General features: G+C 48.8%; 6 protein-coding genes across 6 annotated transcripts; 3 read left to right on the forward strand and 3 right to left on the reverse strand.

Moving 5' to 3' along the window:
• Positions 1–1,172: 1,172 nt before the first annotated feature.
• EPUS_08569 (uncharacterized protein) lies at positions 1,173–2,825 on the forward strand (the record flags this gene model as incomplete). Its single annotated transcript, XM_007802388.1, has 3 exons — positions 1,173–1,754; positions 1,809–2,706; positions 2,758–2,825. The coding sequence occupies 3 exons, from the start codon at positions 1,173–1,175 to the stop codon at positions 2,823–2,825; spliced, it is 1,548 nt and encodes a 515-aa protein (XP_007800579.1).
• A 420-nt stretch (positions 2,826–3,245) lies between these two features.
• Positions 3,246–3,757, reverse strand: EPUS_08570 (uncharacterized protein; the record flags this gene model as incomplete). The annotated part of the gene is made up of 2 exons (XM_007802389.1): positions 3,246–3,645; positions 3,696–3,757. 2 exons carry the CDS (start codon positions 3,755–3,757, stop codon positions 3,246–3,248), a joined length of 462 nt encoding a protein of 153 aa, XP_007800580.1.
• Positions 3,758–4,319: 562 nt separating this feature from the next.
• EPUS_08571 (uncharacterized protein) lies at positions 4,320–6,089 on the forward strand (the record flags this gene model as incomplete). Its single annotated transcript, XM_007802390.1, has 1 exon — positions 4,320–6,089. One exon carries the CDS (start codon positions 4,320–4,322, stop codon positions 6,087–6,089), a length of 1,770 nt encoding a protein of 589 aa, XP_007800581.1.
• A 1,462-nt stretch (positions 6,090–7,551) lies between these two features.
• EPUS_08572 (uncharacterized protein) lies at positions 7,552–10,896 on the reverse strand (the record flags this gene model as incomplete). The annotated part of the gene is made up of 3 exons (XM_007802391.1): positions 7,552–7,938; positions 8,982–10,471; positions 10,548–10,896. 3 exons carry the CDS (start codon positions 10,894–10,896, stop codon positions 7,552–7,554), a joined length of 2,226 nt encoding a protein of 741 aa, XP_007800582.1.
• Positions 10,897–11,558: 662 nt separating this feature from the next.
• EPUS_08573 (uncharacterized protein) lies at positions 11,559–12,386 on the reverse strand (the record flags this gene model as incomplete). Its single annotated transcript, XM_007802392.1, has 1 exon — positions 11,559–12,386. The coding sequence occupies one exon, from the start codon at positions 12,384–12,386 to the stop codon at positions 11,559–11,561; it is 828 nt and encodes a 275-aa protein (XP_007800583.1).
• A 405-nt stretch (positions 12,387–12,791) lies between these two features.
• Positions 12,792–15,386, forward strand: EPUS_08574 (uncharacterized protein; the record flags this gene model as incomplete). Its single annotated transcript, XM_007802393.1, has 2 exons — positions 12,792–13,193; positions 14,805–15,386. The coding sequence occupies 2 exons, from the start codon at positions 12,792–12,794 to the stop codon at positions 15,384–15,386; spliced, it is 984 nt and encodes a 327-aa protein (XP_007800584.1).
• Between the last annotated feature and the right edge of the window lie 2,879 nt (positions 15,387–18,265).

The raw sequence follows: 18,265 nt of genomic DNA on the forward strand, positions 1-18,265 counted from the left end.
CACTCTTTCTTCAATCGAAAGCATCTATTACCGTATTAGCTCTCGGACTGCTTGGGTTTACTGGGTCTAACAGACCTTGTTCATGGGCAATTCGCAATGCTGGTTTGTGAAGCGCATTTTGACTTCGCTGTTGTGCAGCTCTGGCAGGCTCTACTGTGGTTGACAGGGCCGGGAGTGGGCGCTGGGCTGGCCATTTCTGCTTATGCATAGATCAGTTGAATAAGATCGGGCCAGTGACAATCGCTTCAACATGCGGACAGAGAGGAGTAAGGGCTTTCCGGAAGACTGGTGGTGAGTCGTTCTCTTGTAGAGAATACACTTCACAAACCAGCCTCCACAAGACTGCGCGGCTCCTTCGTTTGTCCACAACACACTTTGACATCTGCTCTCTGCTTGACGAGATATCCACCTACAGATCGCCAGAAGAGCATAATGTCTACTTTCATAGACTGGGTTTAGCCTGTAACGGAGTAGCACAGCACTTGATTTGGAAGATGCGTAATAAATAATCACCAGTGCTTAAGCTACCTTTTACAGTGGTGGTAGCGTCCGCTATAACTGACTTATCAATGCCAGATAAGTAGATGGTATCGCAAGCAGAGTGTCCAGCGAATATGTGAGGCGCAAGCCAAGATCATTGCCGTATAAGAACGGGAAAACGTGCTCGTTAGCTTCCGAGAGAGCCAGACTGGTCTTACTCTCGCCTTGATTTTAAGACCAAGAGCAATCTCATCACTGCCAGAGCACGGTGGAAAATTTGCCTTGAATTCCTAGTTAGACCACCCATTGCTTACTGTAGGACACGTGTTCCGAGAGAATGCCCCAAAGGGCATAGTGCGGCTTCAGCCCACGATCGATCATGTGAGGTCTGAGTTCAACTGGAAAATGAAAGGCAGAGCGGTTGCCAAGAGATGATACAAAACGGGTCTCATACTAATGCCAATTAGTCTTAGGCGTTGCCTTAGCCCAACTTGAAATTGCATCAGAGGGGAGTTTGGGCGAGCAGAACAGCGTGTTTGATCGTACAAACCGCTCAGACCGCATTAGACTTTGCTGGTCAATGATTATTCTACGAAGCAGCGTCATCATCTTAAAAAGATTTTCCGTACATTGCTCCTAAATCTTGCAAGTGAACGCGCCAAACCAGTTCGATCTCAGAGCGTTTGATCGATATGAAAGTTCGGCTCAGACGACCTCTCCTCCTTCTTCTCTTGCTGTCAATTCTGTCACCTGGCCTAGCGAGATCGCCTCGAAGTGTTAAGCGCGGAAAAGGCCAGGTCTTAGTCCCTAGAGACTCCGGCGTGTCGAAGCCAGCCTCCGAACAGCCTGCGGGGCCTGCGCAGTTGAACCCAGTTGGGACCAAGGACGCGCCTGTAGATGGCAAAGATGGCAAACCACATGCTGGTCCGTTTGTTGAGACTGAAGCAGAGCGGGATCGCAAGAAGGCGAAGGACTCGGGCGATGAGGATCCTGCCATCATCACCTCGGCAGGACCAGCTAAAGAGCAAGCAGATCTACGTCCAACAAACGATGGTGTGATGGATGATCCGAACCGAATCGGTCCCAAGGACGGTACACGAGGCACTGAGGGAGGCGTAAGCGAGAAGTCGAAAGAGAGCAGGGTTGGAGGGGAGAAAAAGCCAGACCCGCCTAAAGAAGCACCACCATTGCCTCACAGCGAGCAGGAGATGATGAATGATCATCCTAGCAAGGATATGGAGAAGGACCTAGAAGAGGAGAAAAAGCTCTTAGAGGTAACTCATACCCTTTGCTTACAATTTATGCGTTAGGTTGACTAGAGATAACAGAAACCAACGGATCTACCAAGCAAACCCCATGATATACCACCTGCAGAAAATCCTTCATCACCAAAAGATGACATTCTCGAGCCGGGTAGAAGCTCCTCAGACCAAAAAAACAAGCAGACACCTTTAGATGAGGCGAATGGGGTCATTCAACCGCTCCATTCCCTTCTCCTATCTTTCACCATGATCCTCTTCTCTGAAATCGGCGACAAAACCTTCATTGTCGCAGCACTTATGGCGATGCGAAATCCTCGGATGGTGGTCTTCACGTCCGCTTTTTGTGCGATGATTGTCATGACTGTGCTCTCCGCCATGCTCGGTCATGCGGTGCCTTCTTTAATACCCAAGTCCATCACTAATTTCCTTGCCGCTGCTCTTTTTCTAGTCTTTGGTATCAAGATGCTTTTCGAAGCACGCAAAATATCTCCTGATGAGGGTGTCAGCGAGGAGATGAAAGAAGTTGAAATGGAACTAGAAGAGAAAGAGCATCAACAACGAAGAATGAGCAGACGAAGGTCATCAGTAAGTCCTTATGTTTTAGAATCTGGACGCGGAGTGCGCAAATCACGGGCAGCTACTACTCGACTGCCCTCGCCACCCGACAGTCCCTCATCTTCATCCTCAAGGGATAGCTCACCGTCTCGACAATCATTCTTGTCGAACGCCTTAGTGGGAATCAACAATCTCCTCTCCTTACTTTTGAGTCCCGCTTGGGTTCAAACCTTTGTCATGACCTTCCTTGGCGAGTGGGGAGACCGAAGTCAAATCGCTACGATCGCCATGGCTGCTGGCCAGGATTACTGGTGGGTCATAGGAGGTGCTTTGGGTGGTCATTTTATCTGTACAGGAGCGGCCGTTCTGGGTGGCGCAGCCATTGCGGGAAAGGTCAGCCTAAGAGTTGGTAAGTCTTGTGGAGTCGGGCCATATTCCCTTTATCCGCTAACACTATTAGTTACTATGGGTGGCGCCATCGCGTTTCTTGTGTTTGGATTTATATACCTTTTCGAGGCAATCTATTGATTCGGCGATTAGCGTTGCCAGTTCACGATGCGTATGCATCCAGAGCATCTGTACCATTGTGGGCTATTGGGACAAGGGCTTAGTGTACGCGCATTCTGTCGCTATCGGAGCCCGCAGGATCTCGAGCAATGCATTGCAGGGCGTCGCAAAAATCTCTGGGTCTTTGTCTTTGTTTGTACGACGATCGATACGTCTATCGTCTTCAGATCGAGCAGCGTCGTTGAGGGAGCGTGCACGATAGAAAAGAGCCAAAGATGGGGGTAGAGCACCATGGGATTAACTGAGGACACTCTTCAGGCCCAGATGCTTATCTGGGATCAGTTGGAACAGCGACGCCGGCGCTGAACAGAGTCCTTTGCACTCGATACTTGGGTTCACTCCTCGACATGTCTCCCCTGACTCTGATGAGTCGCGCCTGATTCATTCCCGCTTCGTGCCCCCTTTCTCGCTCGATCCAAAAATGCCTGCTGCGGTTGCCACTCTATTCACAAATAGGAAGCTGCTTGTGCCTACATGTCCCCACACCATGTCATTCCAGTTCGCGACGTCAAAGAACATATTTCCACCCAGACCAGCATAGGTGGCGTAGATATGGCCAAGATCGGCACAGGCAACAACGAGGAGATAATTTCGCGCGACTTGAGGGCTCGAGAAGAAGCAGCATAGGATCGCCAAGCCAGCAAGGAGTAGATATATGTTCCCAGTCTGCAAAACGGTTATGGTGGAGTTAGCAGATGTGGGAATTGTAGCAGGTGTGCCAGGTACTTGTTTGTTTGCGAATTCTTGAGGGTTTGTGAAGGCGGCGTAGGCACCTGAAAGTCTAGGGAACGGGTCAGACTGCAAGCAGGATGATGGGTAACGCTATATTACAGCAGGACAGGCTCAATTACACCAAACAGGACACGGGGCCAGATGGGGAGGACAGGCGGCATCTTGGAAAGAGGTGTAATTTCAGAGGAATGGATATGAATTCTCTTCCCTACAACATCATGGACTGCTCAGTCGAGGTGATATATAGAGTCCGAGCTTCTTAGCCGGGCCCCGACCATACGTAGTAAGTTCGGCCGGGACGGCCTGCGCCTCAATGGATCCTTCGGGGTGGAGGCCGCAACGCATTTGCTGTCCAATTCCGTCTTCAACTGTGGAATGCCTGTACCAAAGACATAAAGTGTATGGGAACCTGATTTGATAAACCCCATTAGACTGGTTTCTGGGCTTGAAAGGGCATTTTCGGCGTGATCTACATCAAGTAGCGTACCGTGCTCAGTCCCTTGGGAAGATGAATTCCAATTGGGGAGGAGACAGCTTGGCGTAAAGTTGGCCTTCCAAGGTTCTGTACTACCTGAATGAATGTAATCGTCACGGCACACGATGACACTTTATAAAGTACATGGTTAGCTATGCTGATGTCGTACAAGGGAGCCTGCAGGCTGCGCGGCCTTACTTTATGGCGGGCTACACCATGTTAAACATCACTTCCATTCATATGGCGCCATGACTGCCTTTCTCGAGCCGTTACCTGGCCTGCTGGATGATCCGTTGCTTCATCTACCAGATCTTCCTCCGCGTACAGATGTCCGAATCCCTCCGCTTCGCGACCCTTTTCCTTCCCGAGCCTTGACTGTCTTGTCACCTCTCGAGCCAAACGCTCCAGATGGAAAGCAGATACAAGGTGGCGTCAAGCTGGGGTGTAGTAAAAATACATCCCAGGCAGAGCGAACAACTCCAACGATAACACCGGCCGATGTCATCTCTGCAAGAGACACCAAGAAACCCAATCTGGCAATCAGTGCGCTGGTCGAGTCAAGTTCTACCAGTCAACTACCAAGATTATTTACACCATCATTCGTGAATCTCGCAGCGGTTGAGAACAACTCCTCCTTTCAATCATGGCCTGCCGAATATTCCCCTTCCAAACGAGTCAAGCTAGATCACGAATACCATGGTGATTATGTACAGCTTCCAAAACCTCAACAGAAAGAAGCCAGCAAGCGTATACCACTGTTGCCAACCATCGTCAATGGGATACATGAGCCTCCACCGAGCGCTGCTTTACTTCCACCCATGGAGCTTGAAGAAGTAAAAGCAATGCTTGATAGCATCTCCGAGCCCCTCCCACTTCCTCCGGAAAAGATGCTCAATCCCGAGCCTGAACCAGCGGACACAGTGAATCATCATAAATTCAAGTCTTCTAGCCCTACCGAAGAGATGGACATGGCAAGAAATATTAGCACAGCGGCCAACCATAGGCCCCAGAGGACGTGGAAGAAGTGGAGTGAGGAAGAGACACAGCAGCTGCTTAAAGGCGTTGCAAAACATGGGGCTGGCAAATGGAAAGATATCTGCGCTGACCCTGAGCTGAGGTTTCGTGATCGCCGGCCTATGGATTTGAAGGACCGCTTCAGAATCTGCTTTCCCAACACCAACAAAGAGAAGATGGAAGACGTCGGCCCTTCTGCTAGACCCGACAAACAGCTCACTTTCAATCCTGGGCAGGCGCGAAACAACAATGTTGGGCATAACCTGCCCAGCTCGACAGACACCCTTTCCTCACCCCCATCGGATCTTTTACCAAACCATCCTTCATCGAGTCATTCCTACCAAGTCCCCAGCATGCCCTTGAACCTCAAAGTCACTCCATCCGATTTCGCCATTGCAGCCAAATCCCGCGCCAGCCAACGAGTCCGCAAACTCTGGACTGAAGAGGAGCACCAAAACCTGGTCAAAGGATTCGCCAAACACGGCTATCAATGGACGGCAATCCGCAACGATCTCGAGCTGAACCTCTCCCATCGAAAGGCAACCGATATCCGCGACAAGTTTCGCAGTCTCTTTCCACAGCAGTACATGGATGCCGATAGCGGGCCGCCTGCGGGCAGGAAGAACACCACCAGCGCCGGTGGCGTGAGCTCGAAGAACAACTCTATGTCGTCAAATTCACAACCTGCCACCGGCGTTCGACATATCAACTCGTCGAATCCGATGAGTGATAAGCGCAAGCCAAGCGCGTCATTCGCCCCCATTCCCATAGCAGTCACAACTACGAAACCACTGCATCTCAGGACGGATGAAAGTCCCAGAGATATCACCACCAGCGGCGTCGAGGCTCTAGAGATCACCACCATCACCACAAGCACTACTCAAGAAAGTTCTTCCGCAGTGCCAAACCTCACCCTCCCACCACTGGCGCTCGGAGACAATGACTGGGACTGGGGCGATAACAAATTGGCGCCCTTGTTGGATTGGGAGGAGTTTGGCCTGTAAAATATGGGCACATAGCATCTTGGATATGGATATGGATATTGATATTGGCATGGGCATGGGCATTGGACATACGGGAATTACTGGACAGCTGGCACGCAACACTTGGCATGTGATTAACAAGGCAACAGGAAAGGGACCGGGCACGAATAAGCACAAAGCGCATCAGACAAGGCAATGAAAATAAGGGATACCAGGGTATCGCATCAATACATGTCTGCGATTCAAAAGGGATAGGGCAGGAATAAAAACACAAAGCACAGCACAGCACACAAACTGGCAATCAGGCAATGCAGGGAAACGGCAAGCAGGGATGGTCAGCGTCTGGATCTGGATATAGACATGGGATATATGGGGGTATGTTCTGCAAAAACAGGTGTCACTGAGCCCTTTTCTAGTTAGTTCCTTTTCTATTGTGCTTTGCTTTGCTTTTGCTTTGCTGCGCTTTGCTTTATGGCTTGCAGATATAACCGTCACTACTTAATAGGTTAGGCATATAATTACGAACATATTACCGTACGTTCTAACTAATTCTGCTACTTACTATTCTGCTACATTGCGGGAGGGGAGAGGGGGGTTTGGCCAATGAGGAATCCTCAGGTAGTATAAACATGGATGGGGATTTCAACAGGGGTTTTTTTGGGGGGGTTGGATTGGATTCGCTTGGCTTGGAGGGTAATAGATAGTAGAGCATTAAGAAGGGAATGGGGACTGTGTTCGGGTATTATCTCAGGGCCTGGAGCTACGAGTTACGAGTAAGTTTGGAAGTGGAATGGGGCATTCTACGTAGTGCTGTCTGGTAGGTAGGTACCCCAGGGGCGTGGGTTAGCATGGCACATCCCGTTTATTGAGTACCCACCAGGAGGGAGGAGGATCTTCGTTCACGTATTTTATGGGATAGGTACATGTTTTTTTTTCTCGATTGAACTATTCCAGGTCATAGAGTTATAGTATTTTCCCTCCTTTGCCTTTGGCGCTGACAATGGCACTGGCATTTGAATTGGTTCAGACTGGACAGAGTAGATAAGAGTAATACTGAACGCATATCGGATCAACCCAAGCCTAGTACTTACTCCGCTGAGAACTCGCGCCTTCGCTGGATGGATTGACAGAACGACAGAAATGAAATATAGTAAGCAGCAAAAGTTTTTCACATCGGGGTGTGTTTTGTTAAAACCAGCCTCAGCGGTAAAAGCATCGGAATCGCTGTGTTGGTTGCCCCCATCTTCTTCCTACCGCCGCGACCAGCCCATTTCCCATTTGCTGCGCCAAACATGAGGGTCATTGGCAAGTGCTGCTGCGCTCACCACGCGTTCCGGTCCCAGTTTGGATCTGTGATAAGTAAAAATAAACCATTAGCTCTGATCTTGAAAAACCCATCATTCACACCTCTCTCTATGCCCTTAGTATCTCCAGCAGTAAAAGAGCTTTCACACAATGCTCTTCCCTCCCTTTTCCTTTCCCTCTATGCGTCTCCCCTTTTTTCCCCCTGAAGCCCACTATAAGAAAAGGAAGAGTAAAGCTCACCCTGTATAAAACTTCCCAACACCTTACTCCCCGTCTGCAGCAAGGGATGAGTGGCAACGATATACAGAAACCTCTGCAAGCCTTCCCTGCGATGCTCGATCACGTCATCGCTGAAGCGATTCGTAAACACCTTCCCCGGCAGCGGCGGGATCGTGACCCTCGCGCTCTCGCGTTCGAGGATGTCGCGGAAATACTCAAAGTCGGAGTAGCGGCGCCGAACGACGGATTGATGCAGCTTGAAGGCGGGGATGTTGGTGCGGGTGTGGATCTCGTACGAGGTATACATGGTGCGTGGCGAGGAGCCGTGGGTTTGTGGGTTCTTGACCTAGGGGGTGGAAGGGGAAGGGAATGTTAGTATTGGACTAGAGAAAAAAATTATGGCGAGCGATGAGGTCTAGGGTTTTCCAGATGAAGCGAATTGAAGGAGTGGTGACAGGTGTGGAAGGGGACATGGGCACGACGACAGAACAATACTCACTTCGATCTCGAGTTTGTTCTCAGGCTCCGCATATTGATCGGTGGCGGGGTGAGAAACCGGGGTTGACATGGAATACATTGTGGCGATCTACCAGCTGTTGCCTGCTTGTCGTTGTTATTGCGGTGGTGGTGGTGGTGGTGGTGTTGGCAGCAATTGACGAGATTGGTTGTGCTGATGGACACTTGGTGAAATGGCTCCCCTGGATGGTCTTCCTTCCGTCTAGAGGATGGTCCAAGACAAGAGAGCTGCTCTCGAGAAGTATTCAGTCGTGGCCGCACTCGCCTGGGTTGATCACGAAATGATGTATGCGTATGCGAAAAGGTGGGGTCGTGGGTAACGGTTTATGCAAGGGGGACGGGGAAGAAATATAGGGCTGAATGGTCAAGGCATGAAAGACTCTTGCCGATGCGAAACTATGCGCAACTGCGCAACTGCGAAACCGCGAAACTATAGGTGGGAGATGAACTCATTCACTTGTATTTTCTCTTTTATTTTCTCTTTGCTTGTCTGAAATGCCAGATCAAGCCGTTTTTCACTGGGAAACCACCAAGGCTACAGCCCATTCTCTATCGACCTCGCCGTCTGTGCGTCATGTTCTACCATTATGAGCACATCTAGAAGAAGATGCAACAGCAATTGGTCAGAGCAAGAAGCCCAATACATAAATACATGCTGTGGCGCAAGATGACACGCGACACGCCTCAACATATCTCGATTTCTCTCTGCTCAAAATGCCTCAGTACGTCATCTTCCATAGCATCAACCCGCTTCTGCTTGCATTCCTGCATAATATGAAAGTAGCCAAATCTTGAAAAGGATCCTGTGCGTACATCTGGAGGCCTGAGCAGAAGTCCTTGATGTATGCAATGGGGCTTCCCTTCACTACTTACGAGCCGAGAGCATATAACAGCGCAGAACAGCGATATGTTCGACGCTTCAAGCGGCGTGTCCTCCATGGCGACGATTGAATTATCGAGCGCATCTGACTCCAATTTCCCGTAATCAAGAAGGTCGACGGTTTTGCGGAATGTGGCTTGCATCAAGAATGCCTTCAGCTTGACGAGGCCCTTCACGCGATACTGATTAACTGCAGCAGGATCTTCCCACACCGTAGCAGCGATGAGTGTGGCAAGTGGCTTGTAGGCGCCACTCGGATCCTGATTCTCTGTGCGCCACGGCAAAATTATGGATCCATCCAGAGAAGCCCACGACCAAGATGGTGCTCGCGCCGATCGCCGCTTGTCGAAATGCGCATAAAATGGTCGAAGTCTACTACCAAGCCTGCGATGCCAAAGCAGTGCTGCCGGAAGGTGTGACCTCCACAGGCCCGCTAGGTACTGGTCGTCAGATGCTTGCTGCAATATGTCCACCACCCCGGATAAAGCTACAAGTTTGTCGGTGGTTTGTGTGAGCGAGAGGCAAGAGTAATCTCTTATCACATACTGCCAGAGGTTGTAGAAACTTGGCGCATCAGCATGATCATCATCACGAATGGGCCCACTTGGAGTAGTCCCAGCCTGGACCTGGCTCACATAGCGACGAAGAGAAAGTTCATCTACTCCATAATGACTGATGATATTGACTGCTGGGTCATAGATCACGCCATGGGGCTGAGCTTCGCACGCATCGAGCTGCTGACATCGCCAGAAGATTTGCTCATTTGCAAATTGCAATAATCGTCGTGATAACAGACATTCTTGGAGCACCCAACCTCTCTGGTTTAACGGCGCATGCATGACTTGGTCGACGTCCAAGCTACAATCTGTGATGACGACTAAATGATTTACATCATCTTTCAAATTTGTCTGAACAATGCAGGGTGTGTTGACAACAACATCTCGACTCTGAAAGAGACCCCCATAAGGATTTGATGATCCAGTAGCCGCAATGTTGCAGACCGCATTCGAATAGATGCCTGACATCTTACACGACTCTTGGCGCCAGTCTTGCCAGGAGTCTTGCATAATGCAGAGCGAATCGATCCACAGCAGTTGACAGCCCAGCCGTCTTGTCACATAGAGCGCTTGTTGGAAGGTTTTTGGGAGCACGCTTACTGGCATTTCTTGTCTCAGTCTTTCGAGGTTCGTAGATGTTAGCGTGAGAAAGGATGACCCTCCCCAGCAATGACTGAGAGTCATGTATTCGATATCGTGCGGCTTGCGCATGGAGAGATCATCGCAAGTAAGAATACGCCATCGAGAATTATGACTATGGCCGACGTCAATCAGGCGGGAAGGGACGAACCCCAGCTGAGGTGAGATGGCTCCGCAAGTGCTGTGGCTCGCACGACATTGTTTGTACCATTTGGTGGCCATGTCGAGACTGCCTGGGGACGATGTGGATTTATCCAGATCGATTGAGACTGTTTCTTTGGTCTTTGCTGATGAGGGGTTGAGTTAGCAAAGGAGTTGCGCACACACCACCAGAGAAGTCATTGCAAGGATAAAGTTCCTTACCATTCCGCGGACGGATAAGCATGTGACGTTCAGTGATAAGTTGAATACGGACGGCGTGATGGGTGATGAGCCGGAACGTGAGTCCAATTGTGTCTCCCGTTCCTTGTCTCATGCTGTATTTAGATATGAAACCATCTACCCCTCCAGTTGCTTCGAGTCCTTCGATTCCTTCGAGTTTGTTGAGTTTGCCATTCGCGAGAACGGCTCGCTTAAGAGCAGAACATATGAAGCATCTTCGCCGTACGCCCTGCATCAGATCAGTAACCCAGTAAAGGTGGTACCTCAACGACCCGTCCAGCTTCAGATTGCGTTCCCCTGTGAAGATTTCTTGACAGTAGCTGCAAAGCATGATTGTATTGTCCTGATGTCTTTCCAAAGCAAGGTCGTTCGCTCACTACTACATATCTATTGTTGAATCTTGGCAAGGCTGGAAGACCAACGAAGGTGCTGAAGGTGCTGAAGGTGCCTGTGTAACCAACATCTCTTGGCAGATGATATAATGCGTCTGCTGTGCCACATAGACTTCGTCATGTGCATTTGTTCGGTGGATGATAAATGTGTAAACAGTGTAAATGAGCAATAATAGGGATAGACATGTAATCAACACAGGCTCCAGCGCAGGGGGGGTCAGATTCATTGCGTTTTATCCGATATTTAGCCAACCAAGCAAAAAACTTCTCGCGCAGAAACGGTTCAATATCGGTTAAAGAGCAGTGAATTCTGACACCCCCTGTGCCAGTATCTTGCGTCCCGCCTTAGCTGCCAAATGTTGAGCGTGATTGAAGGAATGAGGTTCACAGTGGAATGACCTGCTGTAGAACAGCGATGAGAAAGACCCAGAGAACAACAAAGAGCCATCTTGCGCAGTATGCCAAATTCCAAGAAGGGCGATGAAGCCTCTCACATTGGTCTCAGGAACAGCGGAGCAACCCGAGCGCATATTTTACCTAAGGCTCTTCGGGGAACAATGCAAGGGTGACTTGTAATAATGATACACTAATAATCTGTGTCTCAGAACGGCAAGTCCAAATCCTCGGCCGACTCTTCTTTTCCCTTCATCCTCCTTTGCGTAGCAGGCGTAGCAGCTGCGGTCGCGTTGTCTATGAAGCTAGCGAGCACATCCAGAAATTGCTTACTGCTTGGTAAGAAGTGCCCTCCTGGATGGTAGACCACTTGAGCCTTGGCCCCGCCACCAAACGCATCGACAAGAGCTTGACAACGGCTTTCCTCAACCACACTGTCAAGACTGCCAATGAAGTGGCAGGACGGAGTCGAGACGTGGGGATCGTAAAAGGCGCGGTACCGTTCGCCTGGGGCAACGAATCCGCTGTACATGATGCAGAATTTTAGAGGCGGGTGTTGTATGTCGATGAATGAGGAAGGGAAGGGAATTGAGAGCGAGGACTGAGAATGAAAGCTTTGGAAAGCATCTTTCCGTCTTTGACCTTCCAATAGAGATGACACCATAGCGGCCAGAGCAGCACCTTGAGAGAAACCTGCCACACCATCAAAAGGTCCTTCGGTGGTCAGTGTTTTCGCGACCTCGGAGAACCCATTTTCCATCCCGAGGTATTCCGGAGGGTTTGCAGTGTTGGAACGCCTCCACCATCCACGGACTTCGACGTCATCACTATCCGAAGCATTGGAAGAATCGAAGCCAGGCACGTCCGAGGGGTCCAAGCGGAGAGGCCCGGTTGGGTAGGATAGAATTGATCCTGGAAATGCTTTTTGCAGGTGTTTTTCAAGAGCTCGCGTCTTAGCATGGAAAAGCTGTCCAGATTGTGTATAGCCATGTAGCATCAGTATTTTCGGAGGCTGGGCGCTACGGAGAGGAGGCATGATATGGTGGTCGTGGGTCCTAGTAATTCTTAGAATTTTGCATCGTATTTAAGCGCCCATCCTGGGCAACCCATAATGGACAACCCCTCGTTACTCAGCATACCATCTCCGCAAAGACCCTATGTAACCCCTAGTTCATGGGCACTCAAGCTGTTTCACTGCAACCTACTTGATGTGAGCCATCTCCGCTTTCGTTTTCGCACTGTGGATTCACATTTGACGCATCAAAAATCCCATGGTAAGCTTGAAATCAGCGTTCTTCTATCCTGCCTAGTATTACTTCCTCTGCCCTCGGCTTGTTAAGAAAGGTCTCCCAAGTTCTGACCTGGTTCAAGCCATCTACGACTCTCTAGTGCTCCAGCTCTATTAGCTACCCAGGTAGCCAAGCCTGACGTCAAACAATCGATGGCAACTCAACAAGTGCCTTCAGCTGCAACAGCCAACAAAGATCCACGGCGGGCGCTGTACCAGTCCTATATCGACTACTGCAATGCGCACGATTTCGAGGCCATGGAGAAGTTCTACACCTCGCCTATCAATATCAACGATGAGCCCTGGGCCCCCTCCAAGGTTACGGCGCAGTTCAAGCCCCTCGTTGAGGGATTTCCCGACTGGCACTGGGAAATTCGGCATTTTGCGCTCGACGGCAACTATCTCTCCCTACATTTCAAGGTCACAGGCACGCACCTAGGCACGTTCCAGGGAATAGCGCCAACAGGTCGCCGCGTGTCCACAACACAGTTCACGCTGTATCACCTCGTGGATGGCAAATATACTGATGTTTGGGACTTGACCGACATCGATTCGGTGATTAAGCAGATTCAATAATTGTCAGCCGGATTTCGGCTATATTTCGGTTGGTCACTCATTGGCCACTAATACCCCGCTTGCCTCGGCTATTTCGCAGTGGCTGTTTGGCCACGAATACTCGCCACTTTCTGTCCCTTTTTTTTGCACGCTTATTTCCTATTTACGAAGCATTTGGAGGAGGAATTTGTCATATGAGGGTCTGCTTACCACAGCTCTGTATGTATGCACGGTTTTCTGCGCTTTTTTACGCTCTTTTACGGCTAAACGTGGTCTGTTTCGATTCGATTCTGGTCTATAGCGCCAAGGAATTGCAACACTTTCGCAATGCACAATATCATGTTTGCTTCCGCCAAACCCACCTCTTCTAAGTGCCCTCAGAATGCTCGGACTGCTCGGACTGCTCAGCTGCCCCTCAACTGCTATTGCTTATCTTTAACAGCATCTTTACATCTTCGTAACTTACAGGCTCAACAACAACATTTTCTACCTCCTTTAAGGCCCTTAAGTATCTTTCTTTCTCTAGGTCTTCCGCTTCTTCTAATTACATCAATCTCTATCGAACTCTCTGTTTTACATGATCCAATATTTTCCAGTTGATGGAACAGTACCGTATGATCTCTTACGAAGTCGGCAGAGAAATCTTAATGTAGCCAAACCCTGTGGGACAGCTTTCGGCTCGTGAATCTTGCCAGAGCTTGTCTTCCACCGCGCTCGCCCCAGAGGCAAGGCGCAAATGATAGCAATCTCGACATCACGGCAGTGGCCTGCTGGAGCGGATAGAAGGGCCATTTTTATCGATGTGTTTATATGGGAGAGAAAGCTGGAAGAAGCTGATGGACAATGTCAGTCATACAGACGCTTAAAGGGCGATATGTGATGCACGAAGGAGAGCAGTCATCCACGGACTATCGAGCACTGCTTTGGTTATGCTGTCCTCGAATTTCGAACTAAGTGTTTCTACGACACATCCAGACCTAAATATACGGTTGCATTTCATAGGTTATCCTTCGCATCCTTACTACAAAGACATGATCAACACTTATACCGATCCTAAATGTAAATTTGCACCTGATTTAGATGCACGGAGCACGATCTTCAAGCACAGATACGCAATGGTGGGTTTGTGGACCGAGCTTGGAGACAAAACACCGCTATGTGGTTCCGTGAAACAATGACTACCACGAAGTCAGTGTGACATAATGGTCGAACTCTTCGACTACACTGTCTTGGCGGGCCCAGCACAGTTACAGCACATCGTGCTTGATTCTCGTCTTTGAAATTGACACTCCATCGAACCAAAGAGGAAGATCCGTGGGCCAAGGAGAATTTGTTTGTGCAATCCTTACTGGCGGGTATTCCGGTGCAATATACCAGCAACGAAGGCTGCCGAGCGTCCTTCAAGTCGTCGATTAGCTCTCACTCCAGTCACTATGGAGATCACCTGAGCGTCGGTCTTGGTGTCGGTATCGGATCTCGTTTTTTGGGAGTAGGAGCAAGTGCGCAGTATGATAAACATGTATTGAGTAACAAACGAGTATACATCCCCGTGTTCCAACATGGTCCCGCTGCTCACCTCCGCTAGGCAGCTAAATCATCAATTTCCGCAAGCTACAGGAGCGGCACCATCTCTCTGACGAAAACCCGCCCATCACGGACGAAGCCAAGCGGACAATCAAATACGACGGTATGAAGGGGCTTCAAGAGCGTTTTGGAGATTATTATGTCGGTGGCTATGCCTTGGGGGGTGACACAGGAGCACTTGTAAGCGCCGCATCAGCCGACTCCCTGCTCTACAAGAAGGTCAAAGTTGTTCTCAAGATCCATATCCTATTCGCCACAATCAAGGTGACTGTTGTGGATGAACTGCGAAATACCAAATCTGCATCTCAACACGAAAGCTTAAGCGGCTATGATTCACTTTCCAACAGGTTCGTATTAGCTACCTCGTTAGATGGATCGGGACCTCAGAAAGTCCTCGCCGCTGCGGCAGATTTCGCAAGTCTCGCGCAGAGCCTTGGCTCACGTGTGGATGAAAAAATGGTTCAGGCAGGCTTGTACGAGAATGAACCATTGACGGAGGAGATATGTGAAAAGCTCTTTACATCTGGCGTTGTGGCCGAGCTTCTGTTGTTCCCTGTAGCTCAACTAAGGGATGTGTTAGTGTGGAGGACCAATACAGATATCATTTAATTAGGGTCAAAGACTGTAATATGTTGTCCTTTAGTATCAGGCCTTATATGTGCTTATAAGCTTTGATCGGATTAGGTCCACCTGTGATAGAGCCAAGGTGATAAGCAGACGACGATCATCAGTGCAACCCACTGAGGCAGGTATAAGGCAATCTTTGGGTGGATGTCGTTTGCTGCTTGATAGGTAGCTTATTATAGCCTGATTCTCTCTCTACCCACTAATGTGATGAGGATCCGGACGAGACACGCCTAGATCCCACCGACCTAAGGATTGAGCAACCGGACCTGCTTTTGAGGAAGAAACCTGCTGCCATCGCTTCGGTCGGTGGGCTATTTTAGGAGAGGCACCGAGCCACCCCGCCGAACGGTGGGGCCAGACCTATTATGGCCCAGATCCGTCATTTTCCTTAGTTGGCGTTGTCTTTTCTGCGTTGTCTCGGAGCGTCTTCGTTTCATCAGATAAATAGATGCCGCCTCTATCCCCTAGAAAGGACTTTACGAAATCACGCCGAAAGCGAGTAGATCGAATGGGGTGAGTGGGTGTATAAATAAGTCCATCTAATTCTGCCCGGATAATGTCAATTTGGTTCGAAGGAGAGCCAACGTTGATTATACCCAATCTGCGAGAATTTTACAAAGAAGGCATCATTTCCAGAACGTCATTATGTTCTCTTTGGAGCAGTGCTGGAGAAAGGCTAGGGGATCTTCTTTCATCAACTCACAGAACCTAGAACTGATTAGCTCACCGACAAAGTGTTGTTGTTGATTGAGAGGAACTTACTTTTTCCACCGTTTTTAATCTCTCCGACGTCGTTCTTGGTGGAAATGACATGATGTTTTTTGATGGTCCCTTTCTTGGCTAACTACTGTCGGTGCTGACGATAGTACTTAGCTGTCAGCAAGTGTAAATCTTGAAATTTCTGCAAGTCTATCCTGTTATCTTTTTAATCTGTGTGACACCTTAGAGATAAAAGAGGACAAGAACAGTAGAGATGGAAAAAGAGGTAAATAGATAAGATGGAGAGCTATATATAAGACTGTAAAAAGCTGTTCTGAGTAATAGTTATTAAGCGTAAGCAGCCCTGAGATGTGACTGTGTAAGATTGTTTCGAGGCTGAGAAGTGCTAAGCATCGACTGAAATTTATCCTGAGCTCCCCGTGAGGTTTAGATTCTGGGCCCACTGATGTCAACGATCAGACTCGATGTCTTCAGGAGACGAAGGTGACGAAATCAAACTAAGATGTAGTAATTGAACGAGACCTGATCAAGAAATTGAGATGGATTAGCGTCTGGGTTCATTAAATTGGTTGATCTCTTACTGCTTTTATCATCTTGGAATGAAGGATATAGACTTCTCTGGAAAAGGAGTGCTTTTAGACCAGTTGGTCCAGAAGCGAAATGAGACCTCGGAATCAAAGTGTTGTGTAAGTCTGGTTGATTATCTATGGTCGCCTATCGCTACTTGGCAGCACTAACTAGTGCTACACTTGTCTATTTAGTCGGACCACCCATAACTTATCGGTAGTCAAGAGGGCTGCTATCTCCATGTGAGCCTAACAAGTGCCGAGTCCAAAGGAGACAAGGTGATTTTCCATGTTTCTCCAAGAGCCCACAATACGCTTTAACGTGGATTACCACCTATCGTTTTCCGGCCGATGCATGCAAACATGGGAGAAGACAGCTGACGAACTGTGCTGACTAATCAATGGATCAGTGTGGAAATAGCAAGTTGTTCTATCTAATTCAGTGCGAGGAGCGCGCATTTATACGTACAAAGTTGCTATATCAAGCGAAATAGCGCGAAACGCAGATACCAAAAATACATGCGTGGCTGATGCAAAACGCGTATCAAATCTGTAACAAAACGCTGGTGACACACGTAGCAAAATAGCGCAAACTGTATTTTTGAGTTCAACAACAGCGACTCGTCTGAAAGAACGTTCGATATCACTAATGTCGCTTTTGATATCGCCTATCATGCCGCTTCCGAAATCCCGCTGGACTGTCACTGCAGAGGATGGCGCTACGTGGAACGAACTCCATCGCGAACCATTCTCTTGGGTTCAAAAGAGGCCGCATGTCGTTGCTGGGGGGAACCATCTTTTTAAGCTCCGGGGTCGAGAAGTAGAAAACCTTCTTAGCATCCAATTCTCGTGCAGAAACAGTTGCTATGCGGACAGAGTCAACGTTTCTGTACATTCCCATTGGCCGGGGTTGACCCTGTCTTCGGATGGCTTCTTCTAATGCGGCTTTAGCTGAATCGTAAAAGGATATAAAGTATGTCGGTTCACGTTCTTCCCATTTAAGGTGGGAAAGTATCTTTTTGTGGGTAATGATGTGTTGTGGGTGCATATAGTACGTATTTGGATCGCCACAGTTGATGCCATCGTCTCGAAGAGGCGTCTGAGAGAGATTATCATAGACGTGGTACAATGTAAGGTCCGCATCGTCATTGGAGCATCTGTGTGAGATAAATAGGTTGGGATCAACGTAGCGACAGAGATTGCTCATGATGAGTGGGTTTGAGAGATTTAGCAAGAGATAATTGAATTGACTGCTTCAAGTTGGACACTATTTGCTCGATTTACTTCTTTATGGGCAGGAAGTTCCATCTATATAGCCATCAGTGGGTCCGGATGTTACTGTCGGAAGCAAAGCTAAATCGCTTATGGAACGATGCTGATGTCGAACACGTCGAACAACAAAACCAGTCTCGATAGAACAGCTTCAGCTTTAAGATTTTGTTGATGCATTTGATACGAAGCTTAAAGTTATAACCTCCGTGCTCGGACAGGGTGGTGGATGGCTCAATTAAGTAGCGCTGTCGATCTTGTTGATTTGGTGTTGAAGCAACTAGCTTAACACAACAACCCAGCTGG

Source organism: Endocarpon pusillum (genome assembly GCF_000464535.1).
Source record: "Endocarpon pusillum Z07020 unplaced genomic scaffold scaffold1622, whole genome shotgun sequence".
In the NCBI taxonomy this organism is placed as follows: Eukaryota; Fungi; Ascomycota; class Eurotiomycetes; order Verrucariales; family Verrucariaceae; genus Endocarpon; species Endocarpon pusillum.